This window comes from Babylonia areolata, chromosome 7 (genome assembly GCF_041734735.1).
Source record: "Babylonia areolata isolate BAREFJ2019XMU chromosome 7, ASM4173473v1, whole genome shotgun sequence".
Classification (NCBI taxonomy): domain Eukaryota; kingdom Metazoa; phylum Mollusca; class Gastropoda; order Neogastropoda; family Buccinidae; genus Babylonia; species Babylonia areolata.
The window spans coordinates 40,904,818-40,931,405 of record NC_134882.1 but is presented as its reverse complement, the minus strand read 5'-3'; the positions used below and the strand labels follow the sequence as shown (position 1 = coordinate 40,931,405).

At 45.8% G+C, this 26,588-nt stretch overlaps 1 protein-coding gene across 3 annotated transcripts in view; it reads left to right on the top strand.

Moving 5' to 3' along the window:
- Positions 1–21,200, top strand: part of LOC143284039 (uncharacterized) — a 138,596-nt gene extending 117,396 nt beyond the window's left edge. For 2 of the 3 annotated variants that reach the window (XM_076590638.1, XM_076590637.1), the window contains 6 exons: positions 75–303; positions 2,925–3,736; positions 7,054–7,230; positions 15,401–15,829; positions 16,544–16,822; positions 17,783–21,200. In XM_076590638.1, the coding sequence (XP_076446753.1) occupies positions 75–303; positions 2,925–3,736; positions 7,054–7,230; positions 15,401–15,829; positions 16,544–16,822; positions 17,783–19,047 (3,191 nt within the window). In that variant the 3' untranslated portion in view covers positions 19,048–21,200. The remainder of the gene's footprint in view (positions 1–74; positions 304–2,924; positions 3,737–7,053; positions 7,231–15,400; positions 15,830–16,543; positions 16,823–17,782) is intronic. The other variant, XM_076590639.1, reaches the window with a different exon arrangement.
- Positions 21,201–26,588: the final 5,388 nt, after the last annotated feature.

Here is a 26,588-nt window from a genome sequence, read left to right as displayed (position 1 = left end):
ATTATGGATTTGTCCGAACGCAGAGTGAGGCCTCCCTGAGTGACTCAAGTGAACTGGCCCGTGTCTTGTTGCAGACAACGTGTACCGCCTGGTCCCCCCGGAAGTGTACGTGGTGTTCGGGGGTGACCTGGAGGTGGTGTTCCACGTGCCGGGCGACGTGTCCCTGCCCAACGCCTTCGTCAGGCTGGAGGGCAGGATCCCCCGGGACGAATCCTGGGTGGAGATCACCACCATGGGCCTCCCGCTGGGCAGGAAGACTGGCACCCTGTCTGCCGCCTGTGGCATCGTGGAGTTTGCTGGAAGGTGGGTGTACGGAGTTGGAACGTATGAACTAACGAATGTTCAGGTAAGGCCAGAGCCCCGTACTGAAAGAGAAGAAAAGAGAATGAGAAAATCACGTGACACAGTAAACCGACATTTCCAATCAACCAAAAATAGTTAACACAAGTATTCAACAACATTCACGAGGTAACAGTGTGTGATCTCTTCAATGCTTCGTGTATATAATCATATGGTTAAGTTATACAGAGCACATTCGTATCTTGAAGACATGAGCAAATTGATACGGTGTTAGAAGTACTGTAGTGTCGGCTGGTACTCTTGGCTGCCGTTTGTGGCATCGTGGAGTTTGCTGGAAGGTGTGTGTGTATACGTTGTTTGAAGTATTGATGTGTATTGACAAAAGTTTACAGTTGGGACAACAGCAAAGTAAGAGCTGTATTATCAATGGTTTCTCTATTGCAATGGAAAATCATTTACAGCTCAATCTTTTTGTGAAGGACTATGACTCTCAAACTAGGAGGCAAAATTGCACTGGCTCTTAGTGCTGCAGCCTTGGGGGCTAGTTGGCCTTTGGGAACCATTTCAACGCCGACTGTCCTAAAACTCTCTTGGCCGGGAGAGTAGGGCAAGACGCTCTCCACTATTATCAAATTCTAGCCCAGATAGTCGGGACAGCAGTTACCTTCTCTGCTGATTTGATGGTCATAGTCGAACACGACTGACTATCATACTGTTGTCTCGCGCTGTGTGAGTGATGAAGGTACGTGGAGACACAGGGGGTGGTGATCTAGCATACCAGAACAATGACCTGCTGTTCACAGACAGCTTTAAGGTCCAGATCAGTGTGTGGTTCAGTTGGTCATCCAAAGGCCCACCCAGGGAAAGAGCAAAGCCAGTTGGTCTGTCAATGGTATGTCGACGACTAGCAACCAACCGCTTCTTGGCAGCTGGTTTTTTAATGAACTCCAAATTCCAACCGAAGGGGAAACGTACCCCCAATGCTAAACGCTGTACTGGATCAGCTGAGTAAAGTTATTTCGGCCATGGTATCATTCAGAGAGGGTTCAGGTTGGAGTGGGGGACATGTCAGATAGGAATGCGTAGTTTTTTCGGTATTTTCTTCTTCTTTTTTTTTCTTTTTCTTTTTTTTTTCTCCTTTTCACCAAAAATGAAGCCAATGATTTAACATGGGAAACCTTAACTTTGTATATTTAGGCTTACGTTTATTTGATATTTATGATAATCATTGATATATATATATATATGTGTGTGTGTGTGTGTGTGTGTGTGTGTGAGGCTCCTAAGGAAATATCTATGATATACGCATTAGTTAGCCGTAGTTAATCATGCACACGTTGCTGTCCTGGTGTCGCATTTCCGCCCAGTCATTTGAAGATGTTTGGAATTTGAGCATATGTGAAATTTCTTTGTGAAAGTGGTGAAGTATATTGCATTTCTTTTTAAGAGATACTTTTTGTTACATTGGGTTTCTATGTGTGGAACTTCAGGCTACTCCCTCCGAGGAAGTTGCCTCGCCATAGTCCAGCGCCACACGTTGTTTTTTTTAAGTACCAGCAGGTGTATTTGGTTTAATATCAAAGTAGATTTTGTACCGGATTTTGCCAGGGACAACCCTTTGCTGCCGTGGGGTCTTTGACGTTCACTTAGTGCATGCTGCACACGGGACGCCGGTTTCTCGTCTCATTGGAAAAAACGTAGCACCCAGACCACCCAGCCAAGGCCTGGTGGAGGGTGGTTGTGGGTTAGAAATGCCGGTCCACGTGTGTGACTCGAACTCGGGCACACTGGCTTCCTAGTCGAGAGCGTTACCACTCGGCCACAGCTGTACTGCAGTGTAGGCTTAAAAGAGGCTGAGAGTTCCATGACAGCACCGGCAGGGACGAAGGTGGCAGAATGGATAAGACACCTATCTGCCAATACAATGCCCGTGAGTGTCTGGCTGTGTTCACACGTATCAATTTGGAGGGGGTGGGGAAACGGTTGAATTCAGTGTGATTTCTGCGTTTGCCCGCATCAGTATGACCGGGAAGCTGTACACTCCTTCGGGGTGATTGGGTTAAAAGCTAGATAAACAAATGATAGACGAATAAACAAATGATTAAAAAGACACATAGATAGACAGGCAGACAGACAGATAGATAGATAGATAGATGGAATAAAAATAAAGATTAAAAATGGTCGACCTCTGTTTCCATAAACATAAAATGAATAAATAAATGGATAGATAGGCAGGCAGACAGAAGGATAGATATACAGACAGACAGAAAAAACAGACAGATAGATAGATACTGAAACTGAAACTGTTTAATGTCATTAGCACACATGCCATAATAACATGGGGTTCACAATTTCAACAGATAGATAGATAGATAGATAGATAAAATGAAAATAATTGTGCTAAAGGTCAACATCTGTTCCAAAAATATATAACAAAATAAATGAATAAATGAGTAGATGGACAGATAGATAGATAGGCAGGCAGACAGACAGATAGATAGTTAGGCAGACAGACCGACCAACAGACAGACAGACAGATAGAAACATACAGACAGATAAAACATAAAAATACAAAAATTGAACCTGTTTCCACCCCCACCCCCCACCACCACCCCTCTGTGCAGGTACTCCCTGACTATGTACCTGCAGGTGGACGGCCCCGTGCTGGCCGAGGTCACCTTCAGCGCCGTGTGGCCCTCCGTCCTGCTCCGCCTCCCCACCAGCCACTACGCCCTCATGTCCGCCGTCAGCATGAGCATCGACTCCAGCGCCGCCTGCAGCTCCAAGCTGCACCGCCACTTCCTGACACTGGAGCTGTATTTCCAGAGAGTGGTGGAGGAGGTGGAAGGGGAGGGGAGGAAGGCCGGGGGAGGCAGCTCCTTCGCCAAGCTGTCCAGCTCGGTGAGGGTCGCCGCGGGCAACTTCAGCTCCCTGGGCAAGGCGAACGTCCGCTGGAACTACGCCTGCCGGCTCTTCGACCTGGACGGCTTCTACCAGGCTCTGCTGAGGTCCTCGACGGGGACGACGGTGAGTGTGTCCAACGTAATGAGCGTCACCTTCAGCGCCAGCTACCACCTGTCCTCACGCCGGGCCAGCGTCTTCCCGTGCCCTTGGGGGGGCACACTGGACGTGCTGTACACCCACCCGGCCTGCTCCGGGGTGGACAAGTTCCGGGTGTACCGGTTGGGGAGGAAGGCGGACGGGTCGGCGGCCTCACCCTTGGAGAGGGCGTACATCACGGAGGTGGACTCAAACCCGGACAGGTCCAGGATGGCTTTTAACTGTTCGTTGTTCCTGGAGGAGGAGGAGGGGGAGGGGGCGGGGCAGGAGGGAGGAGGGAAGGCCATGGGATACTGCTTCGTCTACGTCAGCGTGTCCAAGTCCGGAGCCGTGGTGGAGCAGAGGCAGCTGTGTCTTCCTTCGCAGCCTGACGCAGGTGTGTGTGTGTGGGTGAATTGGTGGGGTGGCAATTTGTTAGGGGAAGCGGGATTGTGTGTGTGTGTGTGTGTAGGATGGGTCTGTGGTGTGTGTGCGGGTGAAGGGGGTGTATGTGTGCGGTGTGTATGTGTGTGTGGGGCGGGGGCGGTGTACATGTGTGTATAATTATGTGCATGTGTGTGTGTGTGACTGGGCAAGTCGGTTCCATTCACCGCTAGGTTTCATGAACCAAGGTTAAGGAAGCGGCGTTGTCCTTGTCTGCTGCAGGCTCGCTGGTGACCGACGAGTATCGAATCATCATCATCATAACCATCAACATCATCATCTTCTTCTTTTTCTCCTTCTGCTTCTTCTTTCTTTCGTTCTTTCTTTCTCCCTCTTTAGTATTCTTACCTTTGTTGAGCGAAAGTGATGACGCCACTGACAGTTACAACTCACGCCATACTGATCTAATTATTTTCTCCAAGGTTCTACATTCAAGGGGGTAACATTTTCACAGGACGTGAACAAGCTCTGTGTAGCACAATCACTGAGTATGATAGAAACGTAGTGAAACATGTCATTTTTAATTTTTTTAATTTTTTATTCATTCGTTTGTGTGTGTGTGTGTGTTTAACTATTGGCATGACTGTGTATAAGATGATTAGCTACTGTATCACAGATGAGATTGACAGCATTTTTTTCCCCAACGTAAAATAGCATTTGATACCACCAACAAAACAAAATGGTTTGATTCGAACACACTGAAGGGAAACGCATTCAGTTATGTTAGTGCAAAATATGTTGTTTATTATCATTTTTTCATAGACTTTGTTCAACGTTGGACACCAAACAATATTTTCATATTCTGAACGTATTCCTATCAACAAAGGCATTATCTCTATTGTCTTTCGATGAGTGAAATGATCTTAATTTCTATATATTCTCGCACGCACACGATTGGACAAAATGGTTGGTAAGTATGCCGCTTTTACATACAGTTTTGCTTGGAGCTGTTTATTGGTTTCAGGGCGTAGTTTTGCTGTTTATGCTTCATGAATGTTGTTCTCATATTTGGTTGATACTGTTGCTGTTTATTTGTTCTGATCTGTTCACAAATTGATTAGTTTGGTTGGTCGTGCTATATATTTTGCAGTGTTTTACTGCGGCTGTTTATTTATTTGTTGTGATCTGTTCACAGTTTGGTTAGTTTAGTTGGTCATGCTATATGTTTTGCAGCGTTTTACTGCGGCTGTTTATTTATTTGTTGTGATCTGTTCACAGTTTGGTTAGTTTAGTTGGTCATGCTATATGTTTTGCAGCGTTTTACTGCGGCTGTTTATTCATTTGTTGTGATCTGTTCACACATTGGTAAATTTAGTTGATGATACTATATATTTTGCAGCTTTTTCCACCATCCTCCTGTTTAGCTCACTTGTGAGTGTGTGTAATATCCCTGTGTTTCAGCCGTGTGTGTGTCTGTCTGTCTGTCTGTCTGTCCGGGGTACATTTTTTTTTTACTAACAAATTAATTAAATCTGGAGATACTATATTTGTAGACATCAAATTTGGCTGAAAAATTGAAAGATCAGTTCTTTTCATACATTCTGATGACAATGGGAAGGGCACAAATGTTATCAAGATTGAAGCCATAAAATGTTTACACAGTCGTGTTACTGATACATTTTAAATAATTATTTACACATGACTTTAGAGTGATTATCTTGTATATCACGCCCAAAATCATTATCGATTTTTGCTAAGATTTATCGAAGCCGAAAAGTCGTGATGGAAAACAGGGTACGTATAAAACTCTGAAAGATCTATATTCTGATTACAAAACACTGAAATACCGATCGAAGAATGCAGCAGCTTGAGATAACATTGCTCCCGTTTCCAGCACACAACATTCAGTTCGACAAACACTCGTTTCTGTTGTGGGCAAAAATATCATTAAGGTAGTTATAGATATATACCAGTAAATCTCCACACCACATTTTCCCACCCGCATCCACCGCCGACGTTTTTGTTTTTGTTTTGTGTGTGGTGTGTGTGTGTGTGTGGCGTGAGGTGTGTGTGTGTGTGTGTGTGTGTGTGTGGTGTGGTGTACATCAGGAGTCAAACGTGTACCATGGAGGCGGTTTCTTCTTCGTTGTTATTGTTGTTTATTTTGTTGATTTTTTGTTATTGTTTTTGTTTGCTTTTTCGATGCTTGGTGTGTGTGTTTGTGTGTGTGTGTGTGTGTGTGTGTGCAAACGCGTACAATATCGTATCGTTATTCAACTTGGATAGCACGTTGTCTTCGTTTCGAGTCAGACTGCTTTCTTTGTACTTAAAATATCTGTTGTCATAATGTGAACAGATGAATCTTCACTGCAGATTTGCAAGCCCATCTTGGTTGAAGTGTCATACTTTGAAGTATCACATCTTCAACACTCAGAATAGAAGTTACCAATGTGTGTCTCCACATGTTGCATATTTTGTTTTCATCAAAAACAAAGAAAATATAAGCACAAATCACTTTTTGTCATGTTGATTATTCGTTGATTAGTTTAATTAAACAATAACTTTGACAAAGGAATCAATAGACAAACATTGGGTAATTATACAATCAAAAGACAAAGTTAGGATTATTGAGCAATAAATTCTTATGATCAGAGTCTATTCTATATCGATTTAGAGATTATTTAAACCCTAACTCTGATCATGTCAAAACCGCAACCAAAAATACCTTGTTTGGTTATTCCGCTTTGAAACAATGGTGACAACTCAACATTTTTTTGCAAAAGACGAAAAAAAACCTAGTATGAATGACAGATTTTCCCTGAAGAACATGTGCCTTAATGGGTCTTGCCCTTTTGTTTTTTTTGTGTTTTTTTTTTACTCCATTTTCATTTCCAGTTAACACAGTATCTGAAGACGTACCTGTGTTTTCAAACGTAGACATTTATTATCAAAGCGAGCTTTATTTTGCAACCCACTTCTTTTCATAGATTTTCTCCATTTCTAGGTTTTTATAAACTAAGCAGTTCTCTTTTGCAGTTCTGTTTCAGCATCCTGAATTCAGGAACCAATTTTATCGGCATTTTTTGTTCATTTAAACACTTTTACCATTAGTAGATATTGTAACCCATTTTCAGTGGATTGCGACTCATTTTGTACGTTATTTTACTGAATTTTTATTCAGATTCAGTCACTAAACGTGCTTGCCACCATCTTGCTTTTTTTCCTTTTTGGTACCACAAACGATGAAAATGCAGCCAGTAGGTGCAATGACTTTGGACGCTAAAACCGGACATTTTGTAGTAACAATGGTTGTGGTTTCCTGTCACGCAGTCTTACCTCAAGATGGCGGCTGGAGCCAGTGGACCACGTGGACGGCGTGCAGCGTCACGTGCGGCACGGGCAAGCGCAGTCGCTTCCGGATGTGCAACAACCCCCTCCCCCAGTTCGGCGGCCGCTATTGTCCGGGCCACGCCGTGCAGTGGTCCCACTGCCAGGTGGACTGCCCAGGTGGGATTAATCTCAGTAGCAGCAGCAGCAGTCGTAGTAGTAGTAGCAGCAGCAGCTGTATGTAGCGGTATCGTTACTATGTAGTAGGAGCAATATCGTTACTATTGTTAACAAGTATTCCACACGTAACTGGTTGCACAAAGGCATTATGTAATCCATGGCCATTGCCATGAACATCAATATTAAGAATGTTGGCACACATAGGCTTTTATATTCTGAAGAATGCATTCGATTGCTCTTTTTTGTTCAGTTTGACGAAGGCTGCTGATTATATCTTGTTGAATTAGGCCGACCAGCTATGACAATGCCCGCGTACACAGAAGGGCCGGGGGGTGGTGGGGAGGGGGAGTTCTGTCTCTGTCTCGTTCGATGGCTCATAAATCAGTGAGTGAGGCCACAATGGACTGAACACGTGCGGGAAATGAGGTGACGTGAGTTATAGAGACACCAATAAAGTGTGGGTCTCGTGTTGATGAGACACTAACTTGTGCCCATCCATCCCTGTATCTGTGTCTCTGTCTCTAACACCCTCTTATCGTTTTATTTCAATATCTGCGCTCATCAAACTCATTCGATTATTTTGATATTTTTGTTATACAACGAAAATATGTTGACGCATTCACCCATGTCATAAGGACCTCATGGCCCACATTAAATTGTCAAAATGTCAATCTCTGTCTCTCTCTATCTCTCTGTCTCTGTCTTTCTTACACCTGGCCTACCTTCCATTAACTTCAAAGCCACATGGCCCCAAACGTTAACGACGACTTCTAGCAAAGCAAGCAATTTTTTTTATTTTTAATATGAAATGTTGAAAAAAAAGGACGAGATATAATTTCAGTGATGCAGTCTGCATAATTAAGGACAACTACTGACCTCTTACTGAATGCACAAATGACTGTTTCAGGTACAGGTAGTCAATGAAAAGCTTGAAAAAAGGCGTTTAGAAAAATAATCTATGTTTTTGCGAAAAAAATTACTATCCTTATATGGTTTGTAGACGAAAGCTGTGAGTTTTCATTGTAAAAGAAAAAAAAGGAAGTGCACGTGCCCGATAGCACCTCTGTTAATGAGTGGTGCTCATTACACTGGCTGCACACACCGCTGTTTGCTGACAATCCAGCATCATTACACTGGCTCCATACACCGCTGTTTGCCGGGAATTCAGCATCATTACACTGACTGCAAACACCGCTGTTTGCTGACAATCCAGCATCATTACAATGGCTCCATACACCGCTGTTTGCTGACAATCCAGCATCATTACACTGGCTCCATACACCGCTGTTTGCTGACTATCCAGCATCATTACACTGACTGCAAACACCGCTGTTTGCCGGAAATTCAGCATCATTACAGTGGCTCCATACACCGCTGTTTGCCGGTACTTCACCATCATTACAATGGCTCCATACACCGCTGTTTGCTGACAATTCAGCATCATTACACTGGCTGCATACACCGCTGTTTGCCGGGAATTCACCATCATTACACTGGCTCCATACACCGCTGTTTGCTGACAATCCAGCATCATTACACTGGCTGCACACACCGCTGTTTGCTGACAATCCAGCATCATTACAATGGCTCCATACACCGCTGTTTGCTGACAATCCAGCATCATTACACTGGCTCCATACACCGCTGTTTGCCGGGAATTCAGCATCATTACAGTGGCTCCATACACCGCTGTTTGCCGGTACTTCAGCATCATTACACTGGCTGCACACACCGCTGTTTGCTGACAATCCAGCATCACTACACTGGCTCCATACACCGCTGTTTGCTGACAATCCAGTATCATTACACTGGCTGCACACACCGCTGTTCGCTAACAATTCAGAAACATTACACTGGCTGCATACACCGCTGTTTGCCGGGAATTCAGCATCATTTCACCATGCACACACCGCTGTTTGCCGAGAATCCAGTATCATTACACTGGCTCCATACACCGCTGTTTGCCGCGAATTCAGCATCATTACGCTATGCTCCAAAGAAGAAAACTGCAATTTCTAAAGTAGTCCCCAAATTTGGGAGAACCCGGTGTGTACATTGCCCGCAATGGTGCGCAATGTATCTTCAAATAATATGTATGGCACTACTATTTTGTCATGCTCGTTCGTGTGAAATCACGTCGTATTGACGAATGGAAGTGTCTGGAACCACGACATTTTGCTGTGACGAAATGGAAATGGTTGTAACTTTTAATTAACCAATCAGTCGACCGATCAATCAATTAATCAAATGACTGATTATCTAACTGATTGATTGATAGATGGACGGATAAGTATGCAGTATTATTTAAACTGTACAACAAATGAGAAAATAAATTTCATCTTCCGGTGACTGCATAACGGACATATCATCGTCATAAGTTCTGTATATGAGATGATGAACTACAAATTCTAATGTCTCTAACCCAAGCTTTATTCGGGTTCGTGTTTTCTGTTACAAAGACAAAGACATTCAGCCTGAATCGTTAACGATGTAAAATGTCCAGAATGATATCGATTAATTTGCAGCATGTAAAGTTTATGTCTCCACGATTACTGATGTGATTAGATCAGGGGGAAAGTGGTAGAATAGTTAAAAAGCTTGTCTGCCAATACATTGACCATGAGTGCCTGGGACCGAATCCGCCCTTTCTCCCAAGTCTGACTGGAAAATCGAACTGAGCGTCTTGTCATTTGGATGAGACGATAAACCGAGGTCCCGTGCATTTGGCGAACTGAATAAGAGCCCATGGCAACGAAAGTGTTGTCCTCTAGCAACAAGAACAGTAGGAGAAATCCACCCTGATACATACAATATATATGTGTGTGTGTGTGTGTGTGCCCTGAAGGCCTTACTAGCACGTTGGGTTATGTTTCTGTCAGGCATCTGCCAAGCAGATGTGGTGTTGTTTTACATGGATTTGTCCGAACGCAGTGACGCCTCCATGAGAAACTAACACTGAGTTTTTCTAGACCAGTTGTTTACCGATCGTGAACTCTTCACAGACATCGATGAGAATAAGGAGAGGGAGAAATGTCTGCAGGAGTGGATGGGAAAGCCGGCAGACATGGCGTGTGTCGGGATCATAAACCAGTTGTGTCAACAGCCCAACAAATTGCTTGTCCTCTGCTTTTGTCTCTGATCGTGATTTATTTCCCTGGCCGGCTCTCTCCTGCTCATATCCCACAGGAATTCATCGTTTACTTCACGTTATTGCTCGTCCTGCCTCCCTCCCTCTCTCCTCCCTCTCTTCCAGACTTTCCCTGTCCGCCTCCCATATCCCCCTCTCTCTCTCTCTCTCTCTCTCTCTCTGTGCGTGTGTTTGTGCTTGTGTGTTCGTGCTCGAGCGCACATTGTTTGTGTGTGTGCGTGTGTGTGTGCTTGCGTGCGTGTGTTTGGTTGCGTGCGCGCGCGCGCGCGTGTATGTGTGAGTGTGTGTGAGTGAGCCATATCAGCCTGTCTCATTTTCCACATGACAGAACAGGGTTCGGAATCCCAGATAATTTCTATTTGTTCTAGGGGACACGTCCACTATTTTTTAATGGACTTGCACCCACCCCCCAGTCCACTTCCCCCTCCCACACCGGCGCCCCTCCTGCTCTCCACATTCCCACTCTTACCCCCTCCAGAAATTGTATTGGATCGTACCGCAGTCAGATATTGTATAGTATCGTACTGTATTCACAGCTTGTATTGTATCGTGCTGTATTCAGAGACTGTATTGGATCGTGCTGTATTCAGAGACTGTATTGGATCGTGTTGTATTCACAGCTTGTATTGGATCGTACTGTATTCACAGCTTGTATTGGATCGTGCTGTATTCACAGCTTGTATAGGATCGTGCTGTATTCACAGCTTGTATAGGATCGTGTTGTATTTACAGCTTGTATTGGATCGTGCTGTATTCAAGACTGTATTGGATTTTACTGTATCCAGAGATTGTATTAGATCGTACTGCATTGCTCTTTTTCACGACAGATTTTTCTGTGTGACGTTCAGACTGCTCTCACCGGGGAGAGTGTGTCGCCACAGTGCAGCGCCACTCTTGATTTTTTTTTTTTTTTTTTTTTTTTTTTTTTTTTTTGTCTGTCTTCGAGTGTTTGTTTTATGATCACAGAGGAAGTTGTCAACAGAATGTTTGCCACGAGTTAACCGTTGTGTGCCGTGGGATCTTTCACATGCTTTGAGTGCATGCTACACACAGGACCTCGATTTATCTTCTCATCCCGTGATGTGGAAGACTAGCACCCAGACCCACACTCAAAGTATATAGAGGAGGTGGTGGAGGGTAACAAATCCCTGTCCGTATATGAGACACGAACCCGTGGACACTGGCTTTTTAATCGAGCGTATTATCACTAGGCCACCGCTCCATAGAGACCGGGAAAATTACAAAGACAGGAGACATACGGGACCAGTGTCCATTTGTGCCAAGCAACAAATAAAAAAAATAACAGATTGGGGTGGTGGGTGTTGGCGAATAACCGTGTGCAATCATTCAGATCAAGAGCCCCCATGCCTAATATGCTGCATGTGTCTTCTACTCAAATCCATAATCTTTAGAATCTCCACTCCCCTCTCTCTCTCTCTGTCTGTCTCTCTCTCCACTACACAAAAATTTCAGAATCACATTACTCTCCCAGGTTGGTGGAAGGACGGTTAAAGTGCTTTTGTGCCTATTCACTGGTTGGTCTTTTAACTCACTCAGTACGGCCTCCTCTCTTTCTTACACAGACCTCGGATGTCCTGGTGCTCAATGACCAACCTTAGCTTCCGTCGTCAGAATTGTGGTATTCTTTGTCAACATTCACTTCTTCAGTATAAAGCCTTCCGCTTGCAATAGTGATGATGTAACTGGGTGAAACGCTTTAACGTCGTCTCTTTAGCGTTCGTATGGAGAGAGTTAAGACACTCTCTCAGTGGGAAAGAGCAACGTCTCTGTCGACTCTCTCAGCGTTAGAAATCACACACTCACACACAACACACACACACACACACCACACTACTCCCACACCCACCTTAGCCCCATCCACACACACACACACACTATATCTCCCACACCCACCCTTAGCCCCTCCACACACACACACACACACACACATACACACAATCTTGTGTATCTCCCAACACCACCCCTACCATCTCCACACACACTCTCTTCCTCTCCCCCCCCCCCCCCCCCCCTTTCCACTCCCCCCCCCCCCGCCCCCCACTCTCTCTCTCTCTTTTCCCATAACTCTTCCACAGCTTTGCAAGGCAGATATCGAAGAGTGCCGCCCCGCACCCACCCCCCTTGCCCCCTCCCCGCCCCCCCGACCCCAGACTGTGTGGGAGATAAGGCTGCTTGCCAGCATCCTGGGTGCCAGACACTGCACGTGACATTTTCAAGACCAGAGCAAATCACCGTCAGTGCTCACACGTGCACGTGTAATGGCATTTCGAACAGCACCGGAAGGTGCGAAAATCACGGCCAGCTGGCAGTGAAAAGTTTGACCCGTGGCGGTGCCTGGCTGTTTGGATCACAATGGTTTTAAAACCATTTCCTGTGATCTGTGTGGATACCCTTCTTGTTTTGTCAAGTGTGTATGTGGTGTGTGTGTCAAATGGTGTTACTAAGAAGGAAGAAGAGTGACGAACTGTAATGATGATATATAATGGTGGAGGATTTTTTTTTTTTTTTTTTTTTTTTTTTCAAAATCACAAATGCTTGTCGAAAATATGCCTCATATTTTCACCAGCTTTACCATTCTACGTCAGAAAATCCTAACAGAAACATTTTCCCTACATTTCTCTCGCCCCCCCCCCCCCCCCCCCCCCCCCCCCCCCCCCCCCACCAGCTCTCTCTCTATCTCTCTCTCTTCACATGTCCATCTATTCCTCAATCCCCTTCACTCCCCTCCTTCTCCTGTCCTTCCCCAATTCTTCCCCTCCACCCTCCCCGAAAAGAGCTGCAGGTAGAGACAGATGGATGGGGGAGGGATAATGGGGGGAGGGGGGGGGGCGTAGGGGTGGTGGACATGGTGCATCCCTTGCGCAAGCATGGCACAGGGTGCATGAGGTTATTCCAGACCGGTACAAATCAGTCCGGTGGAGACACTGCATTGCAGGACGCGTAATATCACAGCAGCGGAAGTGTGCGAAAAACGCGGGCTGCTGGCAATAAAAGCAACACTTGACGAATGGGGTTGCGCGTGGCAGGCTGCTGTCTCGCTAGCTCTAGAACTCTGAAGGCTGTTGAAATCAGGAACGGCAGGCAGGTGGTGGTCAAGGCTGTTGATGGGTTTCTGTCCGCAAGCGGTGTGCCTGTGTAAGGTTCTTGTCAGGTTTTCGTTGTGACCGTTTGTTCAGTGTTGTGGCTTTTGTTTGTAAATGCCACCCACAGTGTGCTTGTTGTGTTGCCTGGGAAAGAGGGAGACTGAGATCGAGAGAAAAGGAATAGCGCTGCGTAACTAGAATAGATTTTGTCAGCATGAAACAATCCGCACAATGTGTGTAGGTTAGATGAATAGATTAGAATGATAAAATGAGTTTAGATTTAAGTTTCATGTAACCTAAAGTTGTTGTTTTTTTAAGACTCGAGACACACACATACACATAGTTGAATAAATCGTGTTTGTCGTGTGTGTTTGTGTGTGTGATTCAAACACAAGTTTTCCAAGCCTTGATTGCACATCGACGACTAAAATTCGACAGATTTTTATATAGACATGCCTGTGTTGTTCTATTAATGGTTTATGTCACAGTGATAATCAAGTGTTTAAAACTGAGTTTTGTACTCCTGCACCAGATCTTTCTCACTAATTTTGTTGGCATGCAATAATGTTACTCTTAATTCATTGACTTTACCATCCCGTATCAGAAATTCCCAAACGATGTTCACATTGATTTTTTGTCCCTCACTACATAGGCCTGCTCTGTGCATCACTCGCTACCACCACCACCCACTCCATCTCCCCGCCTCGTAATCTTTCTTTACCACTTCCACCACCACCACCACCACCATCAACACCGCCCTTCCGCCGTCTCCCCACCTCCTAATTCTTCTTTACCACCACCACCATTCCCACCCCGAACACCCCACAAAAAATCTATTGAGGGCAGAGATGGAATTAAAAAAAAAAAAAAAAAGTCTTCGTCCTCATGATAAACCGACATTCCCGATGCCAAAGCACGGCTCTGAGCTCGTGACGTTTTCAACAACCGTCCAAATCACCACAGGCAGACATTTAGACGTGTAATGGCCGCCGGAACAGCAACGGAAGCGTGTGAAAAGCGCGGGCTGCTGGCAGTAAAACGCATGACGAATGGTGGTGCCTGGCTGCTGACTCCAGCACCAGTTGACGATGCGGACACACGAAAGAGGATCGTGCACGTCGAAAGACCGTTGATCATATTTGAAACGGTTTTGTGTGCGTGCTTGTGTGATGTCAGAGAAAGATATTTCCCCCTTTTCCCAACGTTCCCTATGTTTGTTTGGTCGTTTCGGGATCTGGTTATAATGGCGATGTTTCCTTTCATCATACCAGCATTTTGAACTTGCCGCTTGTGTTAGGGAGGGTGGGATTGGGTAGGTGAGTGCGTGGGGAAAGGAAAGGAAAGGAAATGTTACTTGACCAGGGAAATGACATGAATGATCAACATGGCTTTTTCCACCCAGCTTTGGGGCATCAACTCTATTGAAAGGATGTCAGTAAATGTTTATAATCATGATAATTATGGTGTCCATGGTGGGCTGGGCTGTAAGGCAGATAAATGAGATACGGTTTCTGGCATATCAGGTTTAGTATACTGTATTTCATTTAGCAGTCAACAGCAGTGCTGACAAAACTAAAAACCACATGGCATGACAAAAACATCCCCTCGCATCAAACATTGAAACTCATGCGTACACTTGGGGGTTGGGTTTTTTTTTCAAGTTTTTTTCTGTACGCTCGTGAATCCTGCACCCTCACTGCTGACTTCCATTGACGTATTGAAGCCTCTTTTTTCCTTTTCTTTGCGTTTCGGTGTGAATGTTTCTGACGCTTCACCGAGAAAACTCTTGCGTGTGAATGAAAGAATGAATGAAATAGTTACCGTTTCTAGCATATCAGGTTTATTGTAATGACGTTTTTCACATATACATACAAACATACATACAGAGAAATAATCCAAATCGATGTCCATGTTTCAGACACGTTACCCAGAACGCCCCTGCGGTCCCCGGCGACGCTGGATCGAGGGTGCAGGTGTGGCTGCACGCACAGGGCCAACGACAGCAGGGGTCGGATCGTGGCCAGCGGCCGCTGCAAGGGCCTGGCCGTGTGGGTCATCAGAGCGCCTCCCGGGCGGCACGTGACCTTGACCTTCCGCTACTACGACGTCTCCTACGAGAGACAGTGGGTCAAAGTGCGTGACGGCGAGAGGGAGGCTGACGACCTGCTGTTTTACTCGCGCTCCCAGTCCCCGCCTCCCCCTGACGTTACCTCCACCTCCAACGTCATGCGCGTGGAGCTGATGACAGAGGTCATCGTGACGTCACCGGCGCAGTCGGCCGTGTTTCCTTACAACGCGTCACTGCCAATCCATATACGAGGGTTCATCGCGTCGTATGAAGCCACAGGTTGGTTACGGAAGGGGTTTTTTTTGTTGTTGTTTTTCTTTTTCTTTCTCTCTTTCTTTATTTATTTTTGTCTTCCCGCTTACCCGTGTGTTTGATTTTCTTTATCTGACCAGTGATCTGTCTTACTGTTCAGGTGACTAAGTTAGGACATTGTATCAGTCTGCCTACCCTGTAGTCATGTTTTTTTGTTTGTTTTTTTAATCTTATATTCAGTATATTTCTTCTTCATTGTAATTACGACTTTCAGCTAAACGATATGGAAAAGAAATATCTATGTTACGATTTTCACATATGGGGTATTTGATGGTCCCACCATCGATTGAGCCATGTACGATGATCAGATGAGTTATTTGGTGGCCCCACTATTAAAGGAGCCGTGTATAGTCAACTGTTGGTGGCCACATCATTAACAAAGCCCATATGATAACATGTTGAGGCTTTTGATGGCCCCACTATTTACAGAGCCCTGTGTAATGAACTGTTGGTGGCCCCACATTAAATGATGAACTGCTGAGACATTCGGTGGCCTTATCATTGATGGAGACCTGTATGGTGAACTGTTAGCGGCTCACCATTAACAGAGTCATGTATGATGAACTGTTGAGGCCTTTGGTGGCCGAAACATTGAAAAAACTACTTAGCTTTTTTGAGGCCCCAAACCCACACACAAAAACTAACGAAGCCGATGAGCAGTGCCTGTGTCCTCCCCTACAGAGCCGGACACCCCCTTGGAGCGGCCCCCGGTGCTGTTCCGCCACGAGGAGCCGCGCGTCATGGAGAGCGGCGTGGCCATCGTGGGCATGGGGGTGTGCGGGCTGGTGGTGGTGGTCCTGGTGGTCTTCGCCCTCGTGCAGCGCCGCTACTGGCGCCGCGTGCCCAAGTACTCTGCGGCCAACGCCGACAGCCCCGCCCACGTGTCCAGCGCCCAGTCCTCCAGCCAGCCCTCCAGTCCCGGGCCGCACGTGCAGGTGGACATGGACATCCCGCTTACAGGTGGGTCCGAGATTTAGCTGGATATCTCTGCCTGAGCTTCCTACAGTTCGACGCCCAGACCCCTCAGTCCCCCTCGTCGTACCTGGTAGGTTGAGGGTGGAGATAATTTTTTCGATCTCTCAGGTCAACGTGCTGGTGGGCATGGAATTCCGCTAACGGGTGGGTTGTCCTCTGGTTTAGGTTAGAGAGGAGTAGCTGGATTCTCGTCCGAGTTTCCAAGAGTTGGATCCCACTCCCCGTTTTGGGGCACCTGGTGGGTTAAGGGTGGAGATTATTTTCCCATCTCCGCATGGGGCGCAATATCCGGGTGGATAAAGCGCTGGACTTCCAATTTGAGGGTCCTGGGTTCGAATCTCAGTAACGGTGACTGCTGGTAAAGGGTGGAGATTTTTTTTCCGATCTTTCAGGTCTCAGTGTGTGTGCAGACCTGTTAGTGCCTGAACCCGCTTCGTATACGCGTGCAGAAGGTCAAATGCGATGTAATTATCTTTTTGTTTATCTGTCTATCTCATTGTCTACAATATATTTATCTATTTTTCTATCTATGTATTTTATTTATATATACAGATATACAGACATCATATATATGCATGTATGTATATATATATATATATATATATGTGTGTGTGTGTGTGTGTGTGTGTATGTGTGTGCTAAGGTGATTAGCATCGTGCATGGTCATATGATATGGTTGCAGCAACTGCGGATGGCAAATCTGTACTTCCGCACTATCTGTTCTCTGTATGGATTGATTACATTCGTTGTTTTTTTTTTACTCTTCGTGTTATAAAATGATGTTTGTGTTTGCATAAGAAAGGCAACGGAGACGAAAGGCGTGATGCTGAGTACTGCTTTAATTTTTTTTCTTTACTCTTTATGTTATACATAATATTTGTATTGATATCAGAAAGGCACTAAAGACTAAGGGCGTGTCGCTCAGTACTGCTGTCTGTGTCCCAGGTGGGAGCGGCGCCCGGCGGAAAAGTTCCTCCGCGGGACAGCGGGCCGCCTCCCGAGCCTCCTCCATCTCCAGCACCTGCAGCGCGGGCCTGAAGAAGATCCGCTCCCGCGCCGAGAACCTGGCCGGTGACGGGGGCGGGGCCGTCTCCGGCGCGGGGTGCGGCGGCAGCCCCAAGCCCTCCACCAAGGACTACAGCAGCCTGGGTAGCCCCCCCTACTCCAGCAACGCCTCCCCGGAGGACGGCCTGCACGACGCCAACTTCTTCCGCGCCAGCCCCATCCTGAAGCACGTGGCGCCCAGGTCGCCCAAGGTGCACCCCCACCGGCTCAAGACCTCCTCCTCCCCGGCCACCACCCCGGGCTCTCCGGCTCCCCCCTCCACCATCACCAAGCACGAGATGCTTACCCGCAAGCGGCAGGAGCGGAAAGGTCTGTCGTCCACCACCACCACCACCACGCCTGCAGGGGACGTGGATGGGGAGAGGGAGGTGACGGGGTCGTCAGGGTCTGCCGGGTCCACGGCCAAAGGCTCCGTTGTGGGTCCTGAGAGGGCGGCGGGGGCAGCAACCACCAAGGCGGAGATTCACCTCGCTAAGCCCCCGTCCAGCTCTGCGGCGTGTAACTCCACCGCCAACCGTCGCCCTTCAGCCGCTGAGTCCAAGTGTGCCAAGGGTGGTGCCGCCAAACGCCAGTCTCAGGGAGAGCCGTGCACAGAGCACGAAGAGATCCCTCTGATGGACTCCGTGGAAGAGCTGTTCCCCCAGCAGCAGTCCGCAGCGGACGGCAGTAAAAAGACTCCGGTGTGTGAGGAGACCTCCTTCATCTCTCCCCCGGCCAAGGCCAGGAGACCCACCTCGCTGACAGAGAGCTACTCCGCCGACGCCCTAGAAACGAGAGGCAGCAAATCCCGAACCCCCAAGTCGCCCCCCACCGTCACGGGCAGACCCTCGGCAATGGAGGAGAGACAGACTCTGCTGCCAAAGCCAGACGGTCAGAGCCCCAAGACCCCGCGGGAGGAGCTGGTGGTGGTGGGGGAGAGGGAGGAGAAGCGGTCCAAGGACTCGTCCAGCCCCAGCAAGAGCAGCCTGGGCGGGAGGAGCAACAAGACCATGTCCCCCACCCGGAGCATCGCCACGCCGGAGCTGGAGTACGATGACTTCATCATGGACGATCCTCTGTCCTACTTCGAGTATGAGGACCTCAGTCGACTCAACTGGACCGGGACAGAGAAGATCGGAAGGACTCGAAGGAGAGAGGAGACGTAGTGTGTGTTGTGGGGCTTTATAGCGAGACCGTAGTGATATTACACACTGTTCTTACGAATCTCTGGCTTCATGTGTGCCGATCTTTTTCCCTCTCATTGGAACTGTTTTGATAAGGGCGTGGAAACCAGTGTAGGCCTTTATTTTGTTTGTTTGTTTGGTTGACCAGCACTGCTTTCATGTCTCAGCTCTCAAAACGGATTTTTTTAACATCTGTACATAGTTTATTTTTGCGCATGATCAGCCGATTGGAATTCGTATTGAATGGTGACAAACCGCTGATTGTACTTATGGAATAGATCGTTTTAATTCTCTGTTGTTGCAGCAATTTGTGTCATTGTTTAATGTGTAGTGATTGAACTCTAGGGGTATGGGAACGCTGCAGAATGTAGAAAAAGAATGTGAGAAGGGTTCCTAACAGATATGTAGATTGGCACATTGTGGTGCTTTTTTTTTTGTTTTGTTTTTTTAAAGTAGATATAGTGCCAAATCTAACGTGAATTTCACATAAAACGTTAGTCGAATTGTTTGCTAGTACCACATTGGAAACAGCGTCAAACTTTGAATAGTTTTATTCGTGTCAGCATCAATGTCGGAACGCCAGTTCAGCAGAGAGCGGTGAACATTGTAGAACACCCAATGTTTCTTGGCTTTCCACGGGACTCGCGTTTGGGCTTTGTTTGGCAGCGTCACGCGTCGGTAACACATCTGTGCAGAGAAGTAACTTGTCAGCTGTGCTTTCCATACCCGTTCCATACCGCACGGTGAGCAGCAGCCAGTTTCATGGTCCACTTGTCTAGTCAGTCAGAATAGGAGGGCTCACCTTACTAGGTTTCATGTAAACATTCCAGATATCGGGTGTACTCCGGATAGTATATCATATGTAAATGACCTGATCATCATATGCCCCCCATGCCCCCGCCTCCCCCCCTATTCACCTTAGGAATACGGGACGTTTCTGGCGTGGGCGAAAATTAAGTTTTCTTGTATAGGTGAAGTAGGATGAATAGGATCTGTGTTATTCAAGAAACCAGATAGCTTACAGCGAAGTGATTGGGTGGACGGGGTGGGGGGGGGGGATGCACGAAATCGGACGAGTTCTCTTGACATGGATAGCCGTTAAAATTCATTAGAGTGAACTTTGAATGATTTCATCTTTCAAAGTATGTGACTGTAGGATCGAACGTTGTAACCACTGCAGACTTCTTTCTCAAACCGTCTGCGAGTTTCCCATCTAAATATCGAAAATAAAAACTGCGTGAGGAAATCATTGCCAAGAATGTACCTTTAAATCTTGAGGTTACGTATAATCTTCAGATTGACTGGTGCATCTTTGGTAATGCGTGTTTCCAACGGTAGGACACGTGTGACGGTATCTGATTTGTGTTGGTACGATGGTTTTAGTGTAGGACATGTTTTTAGTGTGCATCAATTTTAATGGAGTGTGTACATTTATATTTCAGCCACCCTACCAGCCAACCTGTCCCCAACGTCTTTTTTTATATTCTAAGATCCTTGGCATAATTGTGATTCTCGAAAAGATATTCCTGTTTATATTTTGATACATGATCATGTGTGTGTAAATGTAAAATCGAAATGACGTAAGATGCACTTGATCATTACTTGCTCCATGTAAGTTCATAGATCATCCTGTCACCTTTTCGTTATTTTCGGAGCATCAAGTTCATGTTCAACGAGATATGGTTTAGAACGCAGTGTAACGGGATGAAATCGATATTTGACTCCGTTCATATATGTTCCAAACTGTTTTTGCATATGATTTGTAGTTTTTTTAAAAAATATTGCAGTGGAGATAATGGACGGTGGTATATTTCTTCCTTCAAACGTTCTATTTAAAGGTTGTGTTTTAACCCATAGCGTTTTAGCACGGTTTTTTCCCCCGTGGGGATGCCGGGGGTCTTTCAGTATAAATAGCATCCCCGCCTTCTGAAAATTCTGTGCTAGAAATTTCCTCCTTTCTATCACTACACACCGCACTACACACCAGGACATGGAGAAACGAAATGACGTGGCCATTAATCAGGCGATGAAACGGAATGAACAGGTTCAAGTCACGGACAGTGAAAAACTGGACGAAGGAAAACCAAACAACGCAGAAGGAAAACCGGACAACGCAGAAGGAAAACCGGACAACGCAGAAGAAGCAAAAAAAAAAAAGAAAAAAAAAGGAAATCACGCAAGGATTCGAAACGGATCAAAGAAATGGGGGGAAAAACCGCCATTGCATTGGAAGTGAAATACATCGACCAAGTTGAACACCTGATTCATGACAAAGACGAATACAGGCCCGAAAAAGAGAGTCAAGAAAGAGAGGAAACAGACAGAAAGAAATCACAGCTGCACGAGAACAGAAGAACAACACCGAAGAACGGAACAGTGAGACAACGTCTGGATGCAGCAGAACTTGAAGATATCGCCGAACAAAACACGACGGTAACAGGAAAAAAAAAAAAGACCAGCCGAACCAAGGCCGCACAGGAATGCACGGAGCAGTGGAGGAAGAAAGCCGGGAACACTGGTCAAAAAGGCAGCACAGAAGTGGGGGTGAAGGAAGGAGGCACGGAGGAGACCCGGAAACACCCAGAGCCAAGTCAGAGCGACGAGTATGGTCCATGTTCAGCACACAGCCCGCCACATCCCCAAGGATATTCCCGTCATTGAACAGCTCCGTCAACCTGGCGTCCCCGTTCGCCATGAAAAGCGCCGTCGCTGCCCGCTAGAAGGCTGGTCAGAAGCAGAACTAAAACATTACAAGACTTGGAAAGGACTGAACTCCCCGCAGTGACCAGGCTGAGTCCTATAGGTGCCTGGCCGTTCAATGCAGCAGTCAGCCTCTCTCATGATCCCATAGCCCTCTTCTTTCGCAAAACAAGAGTAGGAGGGTCAAAAGTGTAAGACAAAGCTGCACATATTCAGCTTCCAAGAAAACCTTTTTTTTTTTTCATGGGAACAATTTCAATAAAAGTAAGATAAAATAAATCCCTCTGATTTTTGATGGATGTTTTCTCATAATTTGAGACTATGATTTCAGCGAACTCCATCCAAATGATGACAGAAATCTGACATTTCTATGAAACAGCGAAAGCTGTAAAGAGTCCAAGCATAGCTTAAATGAATTCCTGCACGGAGAAGCAAACATCTCTTTATCATTTCTTTATTAATCGAGATTTGATTTCCTCTTCTCCTTTGCGTACGTTCACGGTCTATCTGTGAGACTTCATTTTTCTTATTGTGGTCTTCTTGTTGATTCTTCATTCACATTCCGGATAAATCTTTGTCATGTTTTTCTTTCATTTGGATTAAGAAAAATATTGAAACCTTCACAAAACACACACACACACACACACACACAAAAGAATAAGTGCGATTTATTGTATAAACATAATAATCACGCCGTGATTATTATATGTGCTTTTACTATTGCTGTTGTGTGAAATGTATGAAGTTGTATTTACTGTTCGCAGCGTTGGCTTCTTGCCGCAGCACTGACAAACTGGTATTTTATGATGACGGATGCAGCTACACAATATTGAGTCGTTTGAAATTTGATGGTTGTGCAAATTCCAGTGTCTTCTGCCTCATTTTGTTTATGAGAAACGTCAAGAACAGCAGCCACCTTCGTGTGCAAGCTGCCAGTCATTTATGTGGCTAATGTTGTTGTTGTATTTTTAAACGAGATAGCACTAATGTGGTGTGTGTTTTTTTTAAACGAGAGAGTACATAGAACTACTATCTGGTCAGTTTTCATGCAGTTTTGACCAGTGTCCGTCCACGCACAGTGTAATCGAATCCATCCAAAATCAGTGTAGTTTATTTTACAAGTGTAAATCGTGAGGTCCCATGGTTCCAATCTCTTTTACAGTGCCTGGTGGGTTAAAAGCGCTTTAAGTAAGGGTAAAATAATTCTTCGTGAAGTTCCATAGTTGAAACAAATTATGGTGTAATACTTCCTGGAAACCCTTTCATTGCAAAGTAAGATTTTGATTTGGCATTGGATGAAACAAAACACTTTTAATTAGCCATCTTTCTACATTCCCGACAATTTTAAACAGAGGTGAGCAAAGGTAATTTGAGGGTTTTATTTTGTCCATTTATAATCGCATATATTCTGAAGAAAAAACCATCGAGGCCTGGGAATTGTCGATCAGAGAAATATTCATGTTGAAAGTGTTTGAATCGGAGCATGTCTGTCGCTTTGGTGTAAAGCGATTTCACCCATAACACGCAGCTGTGTTGTACCGCCATAATGCGTCACAGAAGCCCAGTGCAACAGTCTTCGGCATTGGAAGAAGATGTTTCCATCTCGTAGGGGATCTGCCGGCCAAGACTGAAGAGCATTTCCTGCCCTTGTTTTTCCCCAGGGTTGTCTCCCGAAGCCTTTCCTGTAAGAGGGTATAGCCGCAAGGCAGCGGAGGTTTGGAATCGGGGTGTTCCTTCCCCTGGATGGATTTTGCCTCCCAAGGATGACGAGCACTACCCGAAGCGGCTGGTTTTAAGGCGCCAGTTACTCGCCTTCGCCCCATCTTGTCAGTGGAAACGGCTCCGCCACCTGAAGGCCAAGAGCTGGTCTTTGGCTGACAGAGAATATTTGAGGCACTACTTGAGAGCGTTTTTTAAAAAAAAGGGTGAGACCTTATCATCTCTGGTTACCCCCGGCATAATAGCCTGACCTTAGGAAACCAAAAGCGGGTTCACCCAAGGAGCCATTCGTCAGCCCAAGCTGTTTCAATAACATGGCTGAAAAGTGGGGTCATATTAGTTATTCTTAATACAGACTGGGAACAGTGCATGAAAAAAAAACCCACAAAAAACACAAACAACAACAACAAAACTGCATGTCCCAACGAAATATTATTCTCTGGGCTTCTTTCTGCCCCAAGCACCGTTTAGAAAGTTCTAATGTGATTTTCAGCGGAAAACACTTTATTCAACTGCGAACACTCGTTTCGGTAAAATTCAAGTGTAGCAGTGTTCTTCCCCCATTTCTTGTACATAATGATGTATGTTTCTGTTTGAACTGGATCTGGGTGCCTCTGTGCAGCATGTGGCCGCCTTGACGTTTATGCCTTGCAACATGATCCCCACTTTTGAGACTTGCGACTTTTCTGTGAACATTGACGACTCTTGTCATTGAAGGAACGGGGTATATATACCAGCACGTGCACGACCGTCATCAGGCGTCATGTCACGTCATTTGGGGGTAATTATGAGTACAGTTCAGTTGTAATTACCTTTGATCATCGCTGTTCAAGTCCGGAACAGACGGGGCCCATGTTGCCATGTCATAGTCCCAGTTCTCGAAACGTTTTTCGTTGTGTGTATGTATGTATTTGCACATTTTATTTCTTTGCTTACAATGCCATGAACACTCAAGAGAAGTTAGAATGTGTGTGTGCGTGTGTCCGCAGCTTGCTGTTTAGTTCAGCCTGTTCATTGTTATCATTTCATCCCCAAATATACTGTGTCTGTTTTATTCTGTTGTCCATAGTGGGGCAAAGTGCAATCAAATGCTAACCACTCAATGCGTGATCGATATTTTGAGCAACCCTCCTCAAACAGTAAGGTCATGCGAATGTAACAAAGAATGCGTGTTATGTGGAGATGATGTAAATGTTTTATCCCTTGACAGGGTAGTTTGTGCAGTCTCGGAATGAACAGCGAAATCTCGTGAAAGGGGGGTGGAGGTTGGTCAACGTACTGTATCAAACTGGTGCAAGTTACAGTCGGCTGGTTGGTTTTGTTGGCCACGTTTTGATGTCGAGTCTGACACTTTGCTGTTGCTCATTCCATGACTGACTGACTCTCTCTCCACTTGTCAGTCCTTCTTATTCTTAGCATGTTTTTTTTTTTTCCACGGATCGATCCTGTCGTCTTAACCCCGCGGGATGCCAGTGGTCTTTCAGTAGAAACAACATCCCCGACTCCTTGTATATTTTGTCTATAGAATTTTGCCAGGGACAAACGTTTCTGTTGCTGTGGGTTCTTTGTACTTGAGCTCAGTGCACGCTGCAAAAGGGACCTTGGTTTATCGTCACATCAGAAAAAAAAACTAGCGTTCAGACCACCACTCAAGGTCCAGTGCAGGGGAGGGGGGGGAGTAAAAATCCAAATCCGTATATGGAATTCGAACCCACAGACACTCGCTCAAAGGTCTGGCGCATTGCTACTAGGTCATCGCTTTGCTCTCTCCCTAGTCAGTTCAAGTAGATATATACTGAAGAACATAGGCGATTTTTGTATCAATATTCCATTCGTAAATGAAACCGTATGTCATTAAAAATAAAAAGTTTGAAGGCTTCCCCGCCATCTGTAAATTCTCGTAAAGAATTATCTCTTTTATAGAGATCTGTTTCTGCCTTCCCAGTCCCCCCCCCCCCCCCCCTCCTGCAAGCCTTGACTTTTTTTTCCTCTCCTTTTCCGCAGCCTATGGTGTACTATCTGTACTGAACTATGTTTCAGGCGATAAGGAAGTCATATTGTAAGTGGTCACCTCGTTCATCGCAGTGTTATTTGCCAATATATATTTTATGTATATTGAATGTGGCTTCGAAATTTTTTTTTTTTTTTTTTATCCCTTTTCTAACGAACATTTTGTTGTGTAATAATCGGGATGATAAATAAAGCAGAATGGCTCACGCCCTCAGCACGGCCCAGTCTTGCTTGCCTTAATAATTGGTTGAAGGGTTGAGATAATGTCATGAACTGTGTTGTTTTGCAAGACTGTTTTTTCCATGGAGAGTTTTGTGTTTAATGCAGTGAAAAGTGTAGACAGTTGAACCTGATATATGGTGGTACTGTGCAGTCGGCTGGACCCTTTAGCAACAATGTCAAATGTCGCCGTGTCTCAGTTTGAGACTTGCCGATTGAAGGCACGCTGACCCTCCTCCTTTTCCTCCTCCACCTCCTTCTTCTGCCCCCTCTTCCTTCTCTTCTTCTGCCCCTCCACCCCCTCCACCTACTTCTTCTGCCCCCTCTTCCTTCTCTTCTTTTTCTGCCCCTCCACCTCCACCTACTTCTGCCCCCCCTCCTTCTCTTCTTCTGCCCCTCCACCTCCTCCTGCCCCCTCTTCCTTCTTCTGCCCCTCCACCTCCTCCACCTACTTCTTCTGCCCCCTCTTCCTTCTCCTCTTCTTCTTCTGCTGCTACTCCTCTTCTTCCTTTTTTTTTTTTGGTAAGCCATGACTCGCTCGTCAGCAAACGTTGAGGGGAAGGGGTACAGTTAATTGTTGACCGGCCTGCTTTCCGCAGTGGGGGCTGCCTCTGTCTCTGACCCCCACACCCCCTTCCTGTAGTCAGCAATGATAACCACCACCCCTCTGATTGCCGTGGGCAGCGCAGACGTGTTTTTTTCTGACCCTCGGTCATTGGCATAGAGTATCCACAAGCATGGAATTGATTTTTATTAAATTTATACAGTGTTTATTGATGGTGGTGTTTTCTTCAACGAACTGTTTGGGTGCAGTGTGCTGATTGTGTTATTTATGTGGTATCGTGCAGGTCGTGCAGAAACAATTTAATTTAAAT